Source organism: Ochotona curzoniae, unplaced genomic scaffold, assembly GCF_017591425.1.
Source record: "Ochotona curzoniae isolate NIBS_2020 unplaced genomic scaffold, NIBS_Ocur_1.0 scaffold_4701, whole genome shotgun sequence".
Taxonomy (NCBI): domain Eukaryota; kingdom Metazoa; phylum Chordata; class Mammalia; order Lagomorpha; family Ochotonidae; genus Ochotona; species Ochotona curzoniae.
Window position 1 is genome coordinate 43,888,736 of NW_024467122.1, and position 16,649 is coordinate 43,905,384.

General features: G+C 38.7%; 1 protein-coding gene across 3 annotated transcripts in view; it reads left to right on the forward strand.

Moving 5' to 3' along the window:
• The window catches only part of FMN1 (formin 1), a 360,709-nt gene that overhangs the window by 250,412 nt on the left and 93,648 nt on the right, over positions 1-16,649 (forward strand). For all 3 annotated transcript variants that reach the window (XM_040969588.1, XM_040969589.1, XM_040969591.1), the window contains one exon: positions 616-736. In XM_040969588.1, coding sequence (XP_040825522.1) covers positions 616-736 — 121 coding nt within the window. The remainder of the gene's footprint in view (positions 1-615; positions 737-16,649) is intronic.

Consider the following 16,649-nt stretch of genomic DNA (forward strand, 5'->3'; position numbering starts at 1 on the left):
TCTTAAGATGAGCCTAGCAAAGGGTTACAATTGTAGGAAGAATTTGATGTCTCTCTCTCTCACTCACTCACACCACACACACACACACACACACACACACACACGCGCGCGCGCGCACACACGAACATTTAGCTGTAAAAAAAAAAAACCAAAACAAAACAAAACAAAAACAGATAAAGGCTATTTTTCCTTTCACTATGGTACCTTCTTATCCAGAACCTCCAATACACGCCTATTGGCATAGCCCCAAAGATGAGTTATCTAATTGCTAGCAGGTGTAACTCAAACAGGGACTTTAAATTTCAAGCGTCTTTATGTGTTCCCTGTTTATCTTTTTCTATGGGAGTGAAGTATCCAAGATCAGGATGTGCTTGACAGTTTTTCTTTTGTTTCATGAAGCAAAGTCAATGCCACTCTCAATACCAAGAGGTGTGAAAGACACAGAAGTATTTCAAAGGAACCAAGTCCAAACTTGGGGATACAGAGAAGCAGTGCTGTGATTCTTAACCAAACATCCAATAAAAACTATTTTTCTCTCACTAATTGATTTTTGAAATTTTGACTGAAAGCAATGATTGGAAAGTCTGATGTACATTGGTTTGTCATATCTTTTAGGAAGCTGGAACGGAAAAGAGCGTTTTCCCTCTGCCTGAACCACAAGATTTTTTTCTAGCTTCCCAAGTCAAGTTTGAAGACCTCATAAAAGATTTGAGAAAATTAAAGAGACAACTAGAAGGTAATAGAAACTATTCTGCTATTATGATAATAACTGAGATTACTTTGTAAAATGCTTTAAGAGAATTATTTACTCCTGACTCACAAAGGGGAACTTGTGCAGAGTTCCGTTATGGGACACAGCAGCCCTCAAGAAGCTTGCTGTATCTCTGCCCTGTGTGAAAGCATTGACTTAAGGTGGCCCTCTCTGTTATTGCTGCTCATCGTTGGTTTATCATATCAATATATTTTACCATTTACGTTTTCTAGTGTTTAATAGTCACTGCTTTAATAATAAATAACCATCATTTATTAGAAACTTACTGTTCTCTCCTATAATCCTTTTTTTTGAAGATTATTTGTTTGAAAGAATGGCACAAAAAGAAAAAGACAGAGATTTTCCTTTTGCTGGTTCACTCTCCAGTGGTCTCATCAGCTGGAGTTGGGAGCCGTGATCTCCGGTCACATTTCCCTTGTGAGTTTCTCACAATGAATGATGTGGACTCAAGCACTTGACTCATCATACGCTGCTTTCCAGATGCACTGGGGGGTACTGGATTGAATGTGGAATAGCCAGTACTGCGACTCAAACTCTAAATAGGGCATGCCTGTGTCCCAATTGGTGGCTTAACTCACTGTGCCACAATACCTATCCTCATATAATTCTTATAGTAACCCTAGTAAGCAGAAAATATATTAACCCCCAGTATACAGGGGAGAAAAGTTATGTCTGGAGAGCTCATGTTCACAGACGTTAAGAGACAGATGTACTGCATTCTAATTGGTTCTATCCATTTGGGACTCAGATGTTTTATTAGCTAGCTTTCTGTACTACTTTATACATACAACGTGTGTACCCCCATGCCCACATACATGCCCTTATGTATGGTTTGTGTATGTGAGTCTAGTGATGATGGTAAGGCCCACTGTAAACATTCTACTTCAGTTGCATTTGCATTTTTAATCATTGAAAGCAAAATACTGAAAGCTCCTTTTTGGCTTTTACAGGAGGTGAAACCATGTCTTACTTGGGCAGGAATTTTCCTTTGGCATTTCTAGAGTCTTGTGTTTTCACTGAGGAGACATGTCCTTGTCCAAGCTATAAATACTTGCCTTGGAGCTTGTATAACTCCCATTGAAGAGCCCCGTGGAGGACTTAGGGAGCATGTTCCTGTGGAAATGGAGCCCCAAGTGCCAAAGGGGGAGCTTGAGGAAATGAAGAACTTCAACCAGGAATATTTTTACACCAAGACATAAGATAAACATTTTAAAAATGTTTATTGTGAAAGAGTACTCAAAAACTAAGTCTTAGACAGAGAACAGCTTGGAAATGCACATTAAGTGGGAAAGATCTGCTCTCAGTGGCAGAGAGCGCCATTTATTTTTACTTTGGGCATAAAACCTGCTTAAATAAGGATAGTGGTTACAACTGAATATTTTTACCTTGTAAATTATCTTTAAAGGAACATGTGTGTTTCTTTTCTGCTGTTGATGTGGTTTAAAGAGTGAATTTAGCCAAATGGATACTTTGTTCAGGGAATGTGATATGTGAACTTGTGGTGATTCTCTCTCTGTCCCACTGCTAGAAGACCGACCAGTTTTATCCTCATTTGAGATGACCAGTTTGCTTTGCGCCGTAATAACGCAGAGTGAAGCCATCTTATGGCAGTTTGCTCAATCCCTCTCCAATGACAGGGTCAGGCTCAGACCAGTCCTCCCTGTGGTAGTGAGTGTCAGCAGTGGAGGAGTTTGTCTCCTCTCTGGTCTGTCCCTGAATGCTCATCCTTCTTGCCTTCCAGCCCCTTAGCCTGACCTTTCTTGTAGTCGCTTGAACAGAAACCTGATCTCTGTTTGATCTTTTCTTCTTTTCCTTCCAGGGCTTACCTCCCTTGACATGAGGAGTCAGAAGATAAATAGCAGGGGGACCAGAAGTGCGAGTCCTAAGGGGGGTGGAGAGAGAGGCAGGGGTTCCCCCAGAGCTCCTCACTTCAGCACACCTCATTTTGTCTAAGGAGGCTCCCAAAGTTCAAACCTCTCAGTGCTCAGCTAACACTGGCCTAGTTGAACAAAATGCAACAGCTTCTGAACTATCTGTCACTGCTTTAGGAGTTTTCAGCAGGAAAACTGAACATGGTCTCAGGTGCTTTTGTTGTCTGTACCGAGCTTTCCCAGAAGCCAAGAAGTCCCGCAAGGCAGATGAGGAAATGACTCCCCCACCCCACCCCACACACATTGAATATTTAAACAAAAATGCCCTGCTAATCTTTAGAGATGCCAGTGTTTCTCACACATGAAAGGTACCCAGTAAATATTTAAAGAAAATACAAACCATGGGTTCTCTAATGAATTTCTTTTTCTTCTAAGTACCATCTGGCAAGATGACTAGAATGGTGGCGGTCCGTTTCATCTCTCGTTCTCATTCAGGTTTCACCTCCTTTTCCATAAGTCCTTGGTGTGAGCTGAGATTGAATGTTTAATTGAAGAGGACATAATTTTCACACATACAGCAAAGATTTGATGAGGCTTTGAGGTTTATTGTAGCCATTAAAATGTCGTGGCTGCTGGCAAAATCCCAGAAAATGTCTAAAGCTAAACCAGATGTGATTAGCAAATTTCAAGAAGTATCGGGCCCCATTTTTCCAGGCAGGAATGACCCTTTAGCCTAGAAAACACTTTGAGTTGCTTTAGCCACACCTTAATAGGATGTGAATTAACCGATGGTTGATGGTCACATAAATGTCACTGGTGGAAGTAGAGGTTGTCAAAAAAGTGTCTTTCAGAGAGAGATGAGAACTTGCAATAGTGTTTTTACACTGGTAAATATACCAAATTATGGATAATCGCATCAACTATGGATCTGTAGTGTGATTGTTATCTATCAGTTGTTTTATATAAAATGTGTGTTGTAATCCTTACAGTACTCTCACAAAGCTAATATTTTTACTTTCGCACAAGAAAAGGGGACTAAAGTTCTGATTCCTTTCCCAAGTTGTAAAGTTAAAATTTTTAATAATTAAAAAGTTTTTATATTTTTTGAGGTAGCAGAAAAAAGGGTGTACCTACCAACGTGAGTCTCCACCCAGTGGTTCACTGACCCAAATGCCCTCAATAGCCAGTGGTAGGCCATGGCCAAACCCAGGAGCCAGTAACCCGATTAAGTCTTCCACATGGGTAGCAAAGACCTGGTTACTTGAGCAGTCATGCACACCATGGTCTAAAAGCCTGTATTCGTGTGGGAAGCTGGACTCAGGAAGCAGATCTGGGAGACAAACCCAGATGCCCTGATGTGTGTGTGTCTAAATCGCTAGGCTAAGCATCTCCTAAAGTCAAAGTTTTGGTGTTTGGGAGCATAGTCTATGTTTTGTTTCCTGTCCTATACCCCTCAATCAATAATTTTGATTTCCCTGATACCATGACATCATCTGGAAGAGTTGGGGAACCACATATAACTATAATAGCTTCTTTTTCACTCCTTGGTTTTGTTTGCTGCCTCAAACTCTTTTTGTATTCTTACCAGTTCATATATGATAGGCAGAATAATGACCCCCCCAAAGGTATCCAAACCCTGATTTCTATAATCTCTGTTACTTTATATGGCAAAAAGGACATTGCCAATGTTAAGTTGGGGTTATTATCCTAAATGGTGCAAATGGGCTTCGTACAACCCTACAAAGCATTGCTGAGACCATAGAGAATTTCCCAAGTAGTGGTCACTACCAGTATTGCATGAAATATGAATCGATGCTTTCCACAGATGAATGTATGGTCCAGTAGATCTGGAAATGCTTTACAATAATGTACATCTTACCATAGGGATTCACAATGTACTTGAGCTTATTAAAAGCTCTGAAAGGGCCTGGCACAATAGTGTAGCAGTTCAAGTCCTCGCCTTGAATGTGCCAGCATCCCATACAGCTGCCGGTTCTAATCCTGGAAGCTCCACTTCCCATCCAGCTCCCTGCCTGTGGCCTGGGAATGCAGCTGGGAACAGCCCAAAGCTTAGGGACTCTGCACCCATGTTGGAGACCCGGAAGAAGCTCCTGGCTTTGGACTGGCTCAGCTCGGGCTGTTGCAACCGCTTGGGGAGTGAACCATTGGAAAGAAGATCTTCCTCTCTGTCTCTCCTCCTCTGTATGTCTGCCTTTCCAATAAAAATAAATAAATCCTCTTTTAAAAAAAAAAAAGCTCTGAGAAATCTTGTAAATTAAAAAAAAAATGTTAACTTTGCCTAAAAAAGTATTTCCAACTTAAAACATGGAACATTGGTTTCTCTTATTATTTACTTTCATTAAATACTTAGAAATGCTTTACAGTACACTCTGAAAAGTTCCTCAAGAGTGAATATTGATACTATAAAATTTTCTACAAAAGTTACTTACTTGAAAGGCAGAGTTACAGAGAAAGAGAAAGACACAAACCCACACACACACACACACACCCCTTCTATTCCACTGGTTTACTCCCAGATTCCCACAACAGTTAGGTCTGGGCAAGCTGAAACCTGGAGTCAGTAACTCCATGTTAGTCTCTCTTCTGGGTGGCCAAGCCCCAGTTACTTGAGCCATCATCCACTGGCTCCTCAAGTATATTGGCAGGAAACCTGAATACGAGCAGCCAGGTCTCTAATCAGCATTCTGATATGTGTTACTGACATTACACGTGTAAGCCCACTGTGCTACAATACTGGCACCATAACATGATATTTTTTAGGTAATAGCTGTTGGCTAAGTAATCATTCCTGAATCCCTTCATTGGAAGAGTTAAGATGAACATTTATAGCCTTTGCTCTTAAATATTTCTCTTGATACTCCCTTGGCTGCACTGTCCTTGTCTAATTTGTTATTCATATAAACAAATAGAATGAGTCAAATATCTGAGCTCTTGATGCTTGAAAATGAAAATAAGTAACACTATTGTTATTTGAAATTACCTTGCTATAGTGTACCCCTTATACACACTTGTTTGACATAATTCTGTGATAATATTTTAGTTAAAAAAAAATTCATTCTGGCTGTGAAGATAGGAAAACTATATGACTGTTTCATCAGAAAAAAAAGATAGAAACTCTCCAGGTAGGTGTTTGAAAGCTATTATGTTATAGAGAAACCTATCTGAGAATAAAAATAAATATAGAACATTGTCAGCAAGTTTAGTATCCTCTGTTGTTAAAGTTCAACTACCTAATGAGTTAGCTGTACACCAAGTATTTATTTGAAAATGATGCATTGTTGACCTTACATATATAAACTAGGAAAATACAAGTAATAGTAGATAATTCTCAGTGTGAGATATTCAAACTTTTTTGAGAATGTTGGCTTGTATATGTGCTCTTTGAAGCAGTTATGATGTCTTTTTCTCTGAATAGTTGAAGTTTTGCATCTGACCTTGTTCTTTCTTAGGTACAGTGTAGAAATTTGGGGATGCACATATACAGTTCTATAAAGGACAGAGTGATTTTTTCATATATTTTATTGCTCTATAAAGGTTTACCCTATAAATATTTACTCTAGAATTTTAACTCTTTTACACCGTCCTTCCATGAAATGCTGTGTAAAATGCATAGCTCAGGCATTCACTAAATGTTAAAACGTTCATTCTGAGTGTAATTAATAGTGTTTCTAGACTAGCTTAATACTAAAGTTTGTCTATCACATTTCTTGGCATTTTCAATCCCCATGTTCTTCATGGAATGATAGGACTAGCCTAGAACCTCCCAAATGAATTTATGTTGCATCTAAGAGTAGTCAGGTTTATCTGAATGTAAATTGAAAGAGAATGTAAGTTCATAATAAAACTAACAGTTCACAAGAAAGTGAGGTTTCTTTCCTATTGACAAACTAAGCTAACTAGCCAATGTGTTTTCCAAATGAAGATGAAACATTGAATTCTTGCAGTTAGCTACACCTCTTTCCAAAGAAAATTAAATGATGTTTGTGTCACTGCACTCACAGCATATCATGGGGTAGGAAAAAAACTGGTGTGGTAGAAAGATTTTTTTTTTTGGGGGGGGGGATGTACTTTTTTTAAAACTAAAACCAAGTTTAAAATATTAGTAAGGGCAGGTGCTGTGACATAACAGGTTAAGCCACCTCCTAAAGCACCAGCTTGCCATATGGGCACCGACTTGGCCCCTGGCTGCTCCTCTTCCAATTTAGCTTCCTGTTAATGTATCTGGGATGACACAACTTTCTCAGGATGACACCGCTTGCTTGGGCTCCTGTACCCACACGGGAGACCTGGATGAATACCCTGACTTCCTTCTGACCCAACCCTGTTGTTACGGTCATTTAAGGAATGGACTAGCGGATGGAATACCTTTCATACTTTTCTCTCTGTGTGTCTTGCTACTCCTCAAATAAATAATTTTTTTAAAAAACATGGATCATAATCTACTCTCAATTATAGATAAGGTACGTTGCTAAAGTTAAGGTTCAGACATAATCTTAAAAGACCAGTACTATGAGGATACTTCAAAAAATTTGTGGAAAATGGAATTAAAACATAGATGTATTTTTGTATATCTGTTTTTTAATTCATGCAGTGTTTTTTTTCATAATATGTATTTTTAAATGTATCTGTGAGTCAGCTGAACTGTTTATATATTGGAAAAGCATTCCTGTTTACAATGACAGGACCAACAATAAACTAGCTATTTTATGTTCTGCGAGTACCAACAATCACCTTGTTTGCCCTTTAACTCATTTGGTTTAATTACATTCAGTATCTCGATGGCTGACTGAGATGTGTGATACTGAAAGCTGACTGAGAACAAGGTGAAGTTGGCAACTTTGGTCACTGTTAACATTGGAAATACAGGCTGCTTTTGGCAGCACTGGCAACTCAGGGACACAGTGAGGGCAGGGACATCCCCAGGAGAAACAAGGCTTTGTGTCAGTTAGTTCTTGGGTTTGCCCTTACCAGTTTTGCTTATTTGGGTTCATGGGTGGTATGATTTCCTCTTCCTATCATTTCAGTTATTAAGAATTGACTGCAGGAAGTAAGGAGAGGCTAATAGTTGGCGTTGTCATTCTGTTCCTGAATGTTCCAAGTTCATTGCAGGAAGTGGGAAGGATTCCTTTGGCCCTGCTTCCTGGCCCAGTTCTATATTGTAGGTTTGCCCTGTCCCTGTCTTTTCTGTGAGTTTGGCTTTCCTAGAGCCAGTGCAGCTGTCAGTGTTCTCACTGAGTGTGACGTACCTAGAGTCAATGCAGCTCTCCCCTGCTGTTAGGAATCAGTGTTTCTGTCCACCCTGATGATGGAAGTAGGGCCTTTGACATTGTTAGCACAAAACAATTTGTTTTTTAAAAAAGCCATTTCCTTTGATATTATCTTAGGAAACAAAGGAAACCCTTTAAAGGAAATTTGTAGTGGTTGTTCCTTACCATGAGGGTTGCCAAACCTGTTAAATAAAATACACAAGGGCCAGTAAATTTTAAATTTTAGATAGATGAGGGATGTTTAAAGTATGTAAATATGGCTCAAGAATTGCATGGGGCACACATTTATGCTAAAAAAAGAATCCTTGTTTATCTCATTCAAATTTACCTTCATATACTATTTATCTGACGTGTCTGTAGAGAATTTAAAAGCATAATAAAGCCAGCTAAAAGTTGGTCCACTTTGTGTGATCATACATTGGCAAGTGTAAACAATGGACGCAGGGTCTATAAATATGTTCTAGAGTGTGGTGTGTGCCCATTTCCACGATGACTAATGGCCACTCTTACCTTTTAATAAGCACTTACTAACTACCAATAAATCTGTTCACATCATTTTCATTTCTTAAAACTATTTCAGAGTTACCATTATTACCTGCATTGTAACACTAAGAAGGTTAGGCAGATTTGCTATGACTGAAAAAGCTGAGGTTTCCAGCAGGCTTGTGTGGTTACCAGGCTTGGGCTCATTCCACTGTGCCAGGCTTTTTTCTTCCGCTCATAGGCCCACGCCAGAACACTAATCATGTTATCTAGAATGATGAAAATTGAAAAATAAGCCCCACTTTGATCTCTGGTTATTTTCTAGAACAATTATAATAATTGAATTGAATCCAGGCTGCTTCTTACCTTTAGCTCTTGCTATTCAAGTGGTCTACCCTTGTAGTCTGTAACCGCCTACTTCCTGCCTCCTATTAGACTTTTTGGGTTCTTGGACTCTCTGACTCTAACATAGGCTAGCCTATGTTTTGTCCTCTCAAGACCCAAAAGGTAAGAGGAATAGTCTGATGTGGCTGGTAGACTAACAATAGAGAGCCTGACAACCTGCCTTGTCTTAATTTCTTTGCTATCTCTAGTTCATTTATTGAAACTAATGGAAATTACATATAGTAGAGTTTTGCTGTAGACAAGAATAAATAACTTTTCAGCTTATACAACAGAAGTGTTCTCAGTCGTCTTAACTAGGATGAGCCCTGGCTGTGCAAAATAAATGCCAATCTCCCCATTATAGTAGAAGTATTCCCTGACTGGCAGAGGAGGAGGGAGATAACAGTGTGGCTCTATGGAGAATAGATGGTTGAACAAATACTCATGTAGGGTCGAACACTCGTCTAGGATCTTAGTACCTCTTGAAAATTCTCAAAACAATGGTAAAGAGCTTTTTAAGAGCATAACTCAGACGAGCAGAGAGAACCACAAGATTTGTGAGACACAGTAAACAGATAAGTGGTAAATGAACTAGTCAAACAAAACCAAAAGTGAATTATAACCCCAGAGAGAGGTAAGAATACACACCACAGATTCACACATATATACATATTAATTCACACCTAAATAAAAAACTTATGCATAAGTAAATGAATGAAAACATTCAAAAAATTAAAAATGAAGGAGAGTCTAATTTAAAAGGCCCAAACAGATCCTTATGTGGATGAGTAAAATCCTTATGTGGAGGAGTAAATAAATATATGTATCATTATTACAGCATTTCAAAATGTTCCAGAACAGAAAGAAAAGCTTACACACTCCTGGAAAGAGTGGGTAGGATGGGTGAGTCTTGACAGTGGATTTTATGTACAGAATCAGAATGTCGAATGGCATCAAATTTGTCAGTAGAAGATGCCCTTGGTCCACATTCTCAGTAAATTATTCTCAAGCCTTCATCTTACATGCTCTGAATGATCAGCCAAATATACAGGCAGACTAAGGCATGTGAGTTCTCAAAAATCATATCCCATACCAACATCTTCAGGTTGTACTGTGAAACGTGCTTTTATCATTGAAAATGTAGACATAGATGGCAGCAAACCTAATGGAGAAGGGATGCAAAAGGTGTTTCTAGGATTCAAAAATAGCTCTGGAGGACAGTTCTGCTTAAAAGCATTTCAGATTAGGTCAAATGAATCAGAGAAGATTCTTAAAGAATATATAATATAATTCACACATCTAATGTCGGAATGATTTGATAAAATGTATTCAATAAACAGTAAGTTTTGAGTTTATCATTAATAGTAAGCTCATTGAAAGAAAAGGAAGCTAGAACAGACACAATTCTGGGGTCAGCATGAAGGAAGGTAGAATGAATATTCTACCTTAGAATGAATATGCAGTTAAAGCAATCAGTTGATCAGCCTGGGCTAGGAGTTATTTTTACAATATCATAATAATGTCAGCACTGAATTCTGGGTTATCCAATTGGTGGTGATGATTTACTGGAGTGTCAAAAGTGCAGAGGAAGAAGTGGATGAAGCAGAGCCATGTCGGAGTTCTTAGAGATAACTCAGAAAGGTACCAATAGAAGCTTGTTAGGTACATGCAGCCAAGTATCAAAATACTCAGGTAACATGGGGGTAAAAGTGGCTGCCTCTGTTGTGGAGGAATTAGAAAAATTGATGGATTCTTTAACTTATGCATGTAGAATTTTGATCTCTATACTAAAAGTTCCACACCAAATAACAATAAACCAAAGCTTTCTTTTTTTTTTTTTTTTACGTGACAGCTTAATTAATTATCTGTAGCAGAGGCTGGTGTGTTGAAAGTAGTACTGGACTGGGACTTAGGAGACACGAGTTTCAAGTTGAGTTCTGCCACTTATAAATCACGTGATAAGGCATGTAATTTTGAAAATCAGTTAAGCTCTGTGAACAGTAACTGAAAGAACAAAAATGAAGACGATCATGCTTTTCCTGTCCAACCCTCTCTGATACTGGGATTGTCAGATGATGTTTGAGGAAGTACTTCAGGAGGTATCGCAAGTTGTACTTACACTCGTTCTCATGCCAGGCAGTAATAACACTTGCTCAGTGCACGCTGATGTCTTAAGGGAGAAGGAAGTTGATCCATGAAGACAAATCTGTTGAATTGATCACCTCTTAGGAAGCTCCAGAAGGTATGAGTTGAATGGTTATTGACGGCGTCTGATTTATTATCCCTTTCCTCTTTGTAGCCTATCCCTGCACAGCAGTAGTTTATTAAGTCTGAACACTGGTGCGAGACTGGATACATTAGCCAGAGTACTGACCATGTTGCCATGGTGTTGAAAATATTTAGTTTTGCAAGCAAAGTTTTAGAAATAATTAAAAGAAAACTTTGATATGATTTATTTTTGTAAAATGATTTCAACAAAACAGACCTTAAGGAACGGGGATAAGTATTTCAGAAAGGCAGTGGGTGTAAAATGTGGCTCAGCATGGTGACTTTTGATGCAAAGCATTCAATTAAGTGCAGCATGGTGCTAAAGGTCACACATTTCCAAATGGAATGCCTTCAAAGACAAGTCATACAGAAAAGAGAAAGGATATGGAAACCGAAATTTGATTCATCCATTTAATTAATGAAAGAGGTTTGCGCTTTCCTTTGAAGCCACGGCCGTGACATCTCTAGGTGGGATTGATGAGTTATGTTCTCCTGGCTTCCGCCCCTCAGTTTGTACTCTACTTCTGCCCTCACTTTGTAAGCCAGCATGGTGAATAGAATTCATTTTGTTTGTTTTTTTCTCATTGGCCAAAAGCAAAATACTGTAATAAGAACTATCAAGGAAAAGTCTGAGTCAGAAGTCTTAAATTCAAATGCTTGTTTCACAAGCTGTATAATCCTTTTAGATATTTGAGTTGCCCCTGCCCTCCCCAAACCTCCATCTTGAGATTCTCATATAAAATTAGAGTGTTATTTCTGCTCCACTGATAGTTTCAGATTTACCAGGCCCAAATTCCAACAATGCTTGTCCAAGTTGTATAAGAACTGACAACTTCAACCTCCTCTCCTGCTGCCTGCTGTACTCCGGCTACACTGGCCTTCTTTGTGTTCCAACCCAATGAATTTGTGTGTGCGTCAGAGTCTGCAGTAACTACAATTTCTGCCTTAATTGCCCTTCTCTCACATAGTCCCACGTCTTTAGCCTTCCCTGCCTGCCCAATCTTCAGCAGCCACTTTGAATGCAACCTCTATTATAAGCCCCCTATTTCAATATTCCTGTTGTTTTTCTGTATAAAGGATACTTAAAATTTTGTGAGAAATGAAATTTAAAATGTTTACTTTGGTACAGAACATTTTTTTTAATTCAAGGGTGGTTTTTCCACTGTCCTCCACAATTTTTCCTAAAATATTTATTTTATTTGTTTGAAAGGGAGAATTAGAATGAGAAAGGGAAAGACAGACAGAGATATCTTCCATCCATTGGTTCACTCCTCCAAATGACTGCAATATTCAGGACTGTAGCAGGAACTTGAAGCCAGGAACTTCATCTGATTTTTCCTAAATGGATACAGGTCATTGTGAAACAGGGCCATCTTCTGCTAAGCAGAAGGTACACTTTCTCAGGTGTGTTAGAAAGGAGCTGAATTAGAAGTAGAGCAGTCAGAACACACCCAGATGCCCGTATGTTATGCTGGCATTACAAGAGGTAAATTGACCCTCTGCACTACAATGCTGATCCTTGCTTATTTTTTTCAAGTGCCTTTATATGTATTTGTAAGGCAGGTATCTCATGAACTTCTTAATATTTGTATCTACTGGTGCTAGTCAGAAGCTGCCTTATGGCTTTTTGTTCAGTCAGTGTTTGCTAAGTGAATGAATGGATGATCAATAAAAAAAATAGCAGAAATGAGTTAACTTCTGGATAACTGCTAGCTTTTCTGGTAGAGGGAAATTAGATTACTTCTGTATGACCAGAAATGTCCAATGAACATAAGTAGCTTTAGGAGAATAGATTTTTATAGCTATTGGAAGGAGAAATTGATGGTTAGGAGAGTTCGTGGATTCTTTATCTTTTTCTAGTTGTTGAAAGACAGTCTATATTGTGAGTGCTAAGTTTGTGTCAATACAAGGAAGGTTTGCTAGGTAATTTTGAAGGAACCTTCTAACTCTTGGGCCCAGTGTGGTTGCCTAGCAGCCAAAGTCCTTGCCTTGAACGCGCTGGGAGCGCACATGGACACCAGTTCTAATCCCAGCCACCCAGCTTCCCATCCAGCTCCCTGCTTGTGGCCTGGGAAAGCAGTAGAGGACAGCCCAAATCCTTTGGATTCTGCAACCATGTAGGAAACTTGGAGGAAGTTTCAGGCTCCTGACTTCGGATCGGTGCAGCACTGGTCGTTGCAGTCACTAGAGGAGTGAAGACGGAAGATCTTCCTCTCTGTCTCTCTTCTTTTCTGTATATCTGACTTTGCAATAAAAATAAATAAATCTTTTTTTTTTTTTTAAAAAAAAAGGTACTTCCAACTCTCAATTTAAAAGATTGTTACTATGGTGATGTTTTGATATATCCTACAGTACTATTTATTCAATACAGCTTATTGAATTTCTTCTAGTGTTTGTTAATTAGAACAACTTTACACCTTGGAAATTTTCACCATTTTTAGGATGTAAAAGTCAACGTCAAAATTCCATCACGCTTAGATCACAAAAGTTCTCTTTGTGAATGCCTCAAGGATCTGCTCTTTAATTAATTCATGCCTGAAAAATTCTTGTGTTGATACTATCTAGAAATAATCTTTATAGAACTCTTGTCCAATATGATCAGTAAATGGAAAAAAGTTGACCGAAGTTTTATCACAGAAAATGATTCTTCTATCCCTTAACCATTTAATTGAAAGTGACTAAAATATAGTGTCATTTGCCTGTCTTCTGATGCAGGAATAATGTCTTTTCTTGCATTATGAACCTGTTGAGTAGAATCCTGTGGCTCTTCTCTGTTCATTTATGTTTTTTTATATTTTTAAAGTAGAGTAAATGAGACACATAAATATCACTGCAGACTCTAACCAGATATTGTAATTTTTCTCAGTCTTTTAAAGTTGTCTTGCCTACATCTTTGTATTATTGTTTTAAAATAACTTAATTTTCAGAAAAATTACAAAGATAATGTTGAGAGTGCGCACATAACCTTTGCCAATTTTTCCCTTTAGCATCTGATATTGTTGTAAAAAATTGTAATCGCTGAAAAGCTGCCGTTGATACATTTCTATCAACTGAATGTGTGTATTTATTTGAATTTCACAGATTTTTCCATTCTTGTCATCTATCTGTATGCAAGATCCAATCCTGCACACCACATGGTGTTCAGCTGCTGTGTCTCTCCAGTCTCCACTAAACTTCTATGTCTGTATGGAACAAAAGTGCTATAGTATTTCACTTAAATTTGTAGGAATAATTCTTTTCCACAGTCGTGTATCTGCAGTTTACCATCAAGTACTTCAGTTGTGTGACTACAATAAGAACAACAACTGTATGCAGAGATTTGGAAACAATACAACTTCTCCGTGTAGGGAGTCTACCCAAACAGAAGAGTCATCAGCCTTTGGCTTCAGGCTTTTAACCATTGCCATCAGATTGAAGGAATGGTCAGTGGCTTCAATTTGACAGTCTCATTAAGAGTCTTTGATACTTCCGATTCAAAAAAAATTGAAATGATTATAATTTTGGTACTTGAGTCTAGAGCTTTGTCCTTTGGAGTCCGGTGTAGTTGAGCAAGGAACAGAATGGCCGGATTCCCAGAGAAGAGTCTAATTGCCAAGCCAGTGTTCAGGCTGTGGTATCATAAACTTATAAAACATTCTGTTAACAGAAATAGATTTGTGGGTGGTTTTGTGAATATCAAAATATTTTTCTGCTCAAGTAAATTGTGTGTCTTGAATTCTGTGGAAGATTTGCAGTCCACAAATGGATTCTTTTCATGTCAGGCAAGCACATGAGTGAAATTAGAGGGAGAGTTTGTTAGTCTTAGCATAGGGGATTGGTGTTTTTTGCCAATGCCCTTTTCTCTTCCAGATTCTCTCTCTCTCTCTCTCTCTTTCTCTCTCTCTTTAGCTTCAGAGTGTCTGTTAGGTATACTGGAGCAATGGACTACTTTCCCAAGTATCCTTGGAAATAGGGCTGACCTTCCTGGGAAATAATATCTCTGGTTCAGTTCTCTACTAAGCCTCTTAAAAACCGAATCTTTTGTTATGCCTTTTGTTTATCTGCTTAAAATGAAGGAGTCCTTGTGATGATCTTTGGTGATTTGCAGCTTACATTTGCCTGCCTCTGTACTCTTTACAAATCACTTTATAACACACCTTACATTATCTTCTAGAATTTCTCAGTAAATGGCAGCGGGGAGGGAGCAGAATAGCACAAGACCCAGAAATGTGGCACCCTGAGTTGTGACTCTGCTCAGCTGGCTACTATCAGGATGACTTTATTCATCCTCCTCACCTAAACAGGCATACAACACCGGGATCCCGTCCATAGGCTTCTTGCCAGGAGTGGAATGGGGCAGCATACATACAGCAGGCTGCAATCCAAGATACTTTTGTCCATTTAAGGACTGTTGGCTTTTGATCCTATGAATTGAGAACTCAGTATAGTTTTCAAGGAATTATTGGACAGAGAATTGTTCATGGCAACACATTCCAAGTCAACACAGATGACACTGGCACTTGCCCGATTGTTCTCACGCACGGGACGAGGGAAACACCCAGGAACGTCTGTATTAGCTGGTGCAGTAGAACAGCCAGCCTGTCTGCATGTTTAAACTGTTTCTCTAGACCACCTTGATGGCCTTTAAAACACCATCTAATTTCTGGGTATCACACACACAGAGAGAGATTTGCAGAATAGGAAGACGACAATGTGGCTTTTCAATCAGTTTATTTATTCAGCAAATATTTACCCCAGGCACTGAGTTAACTGCTAATTTTAAATAAACTCACTGAAATATCAAGTCGTTTATAAACAAGTTTTAAGAGCCAGTATTAGCCCCATTTTCAGGGAAGAGGACTTTTCCTGCTTAGTGTCTGCTTGCTCTTCTGCCTGGAACAGGAACCTGACTGTGCGTTGAGAACAGCAACAGGGGAAATGTAGAGCGTTTGCCGTGCAGCTGTTCTGCAGCATCACAAATGTTTGCAAAACGTTGTCCAGCTTGTGCTCCCCCACAAAGAACCAATGAATATTTGCAACCCTGCACCCTTGAGAATTACAAACGACTTTTTTTCAGTCCAGATCCAGATCGTACCTGCCCAAGATCCCCAGTCTTCTGCCCCAAAATCAAAGTTTTAAGCTGGGACTGAGTTTTCTAGATGTAATGTAAGAGAGAACCTCAGAAAGTGTACTATGAAAAGAACTATTCACGGCCTCATAAAAATTCATTCCACCAAAATAAATTTATCTCTTAATTCCAAATTTTCCAGAAACATTTTGATGAATTTCCATAACTTTTTTCTTTCTTTAAATCTGTTGTAAAGTTACATTATAATCAATAACATATTCCTAGATAAAACTGAGTAAAAATAGAAATGAGGCTCATCTACTAGGAATAATGAAATGACTGGTCACTTTGCTCAGTCATAACCGCAAGTACCTGACTCATCTCATACACACAGACAAGCTCCTGTGACTCCCCGTTGTAGCAAGAGGTAGCTTGGATGAGCTTCCTTCGCCTTTAAATTTTATTGCGTAGGCTCATTAACTTCAGGGTTAAAGGTGTTAGAGAGCTTAATGGGCATTTCAGAACCTATCATTTCT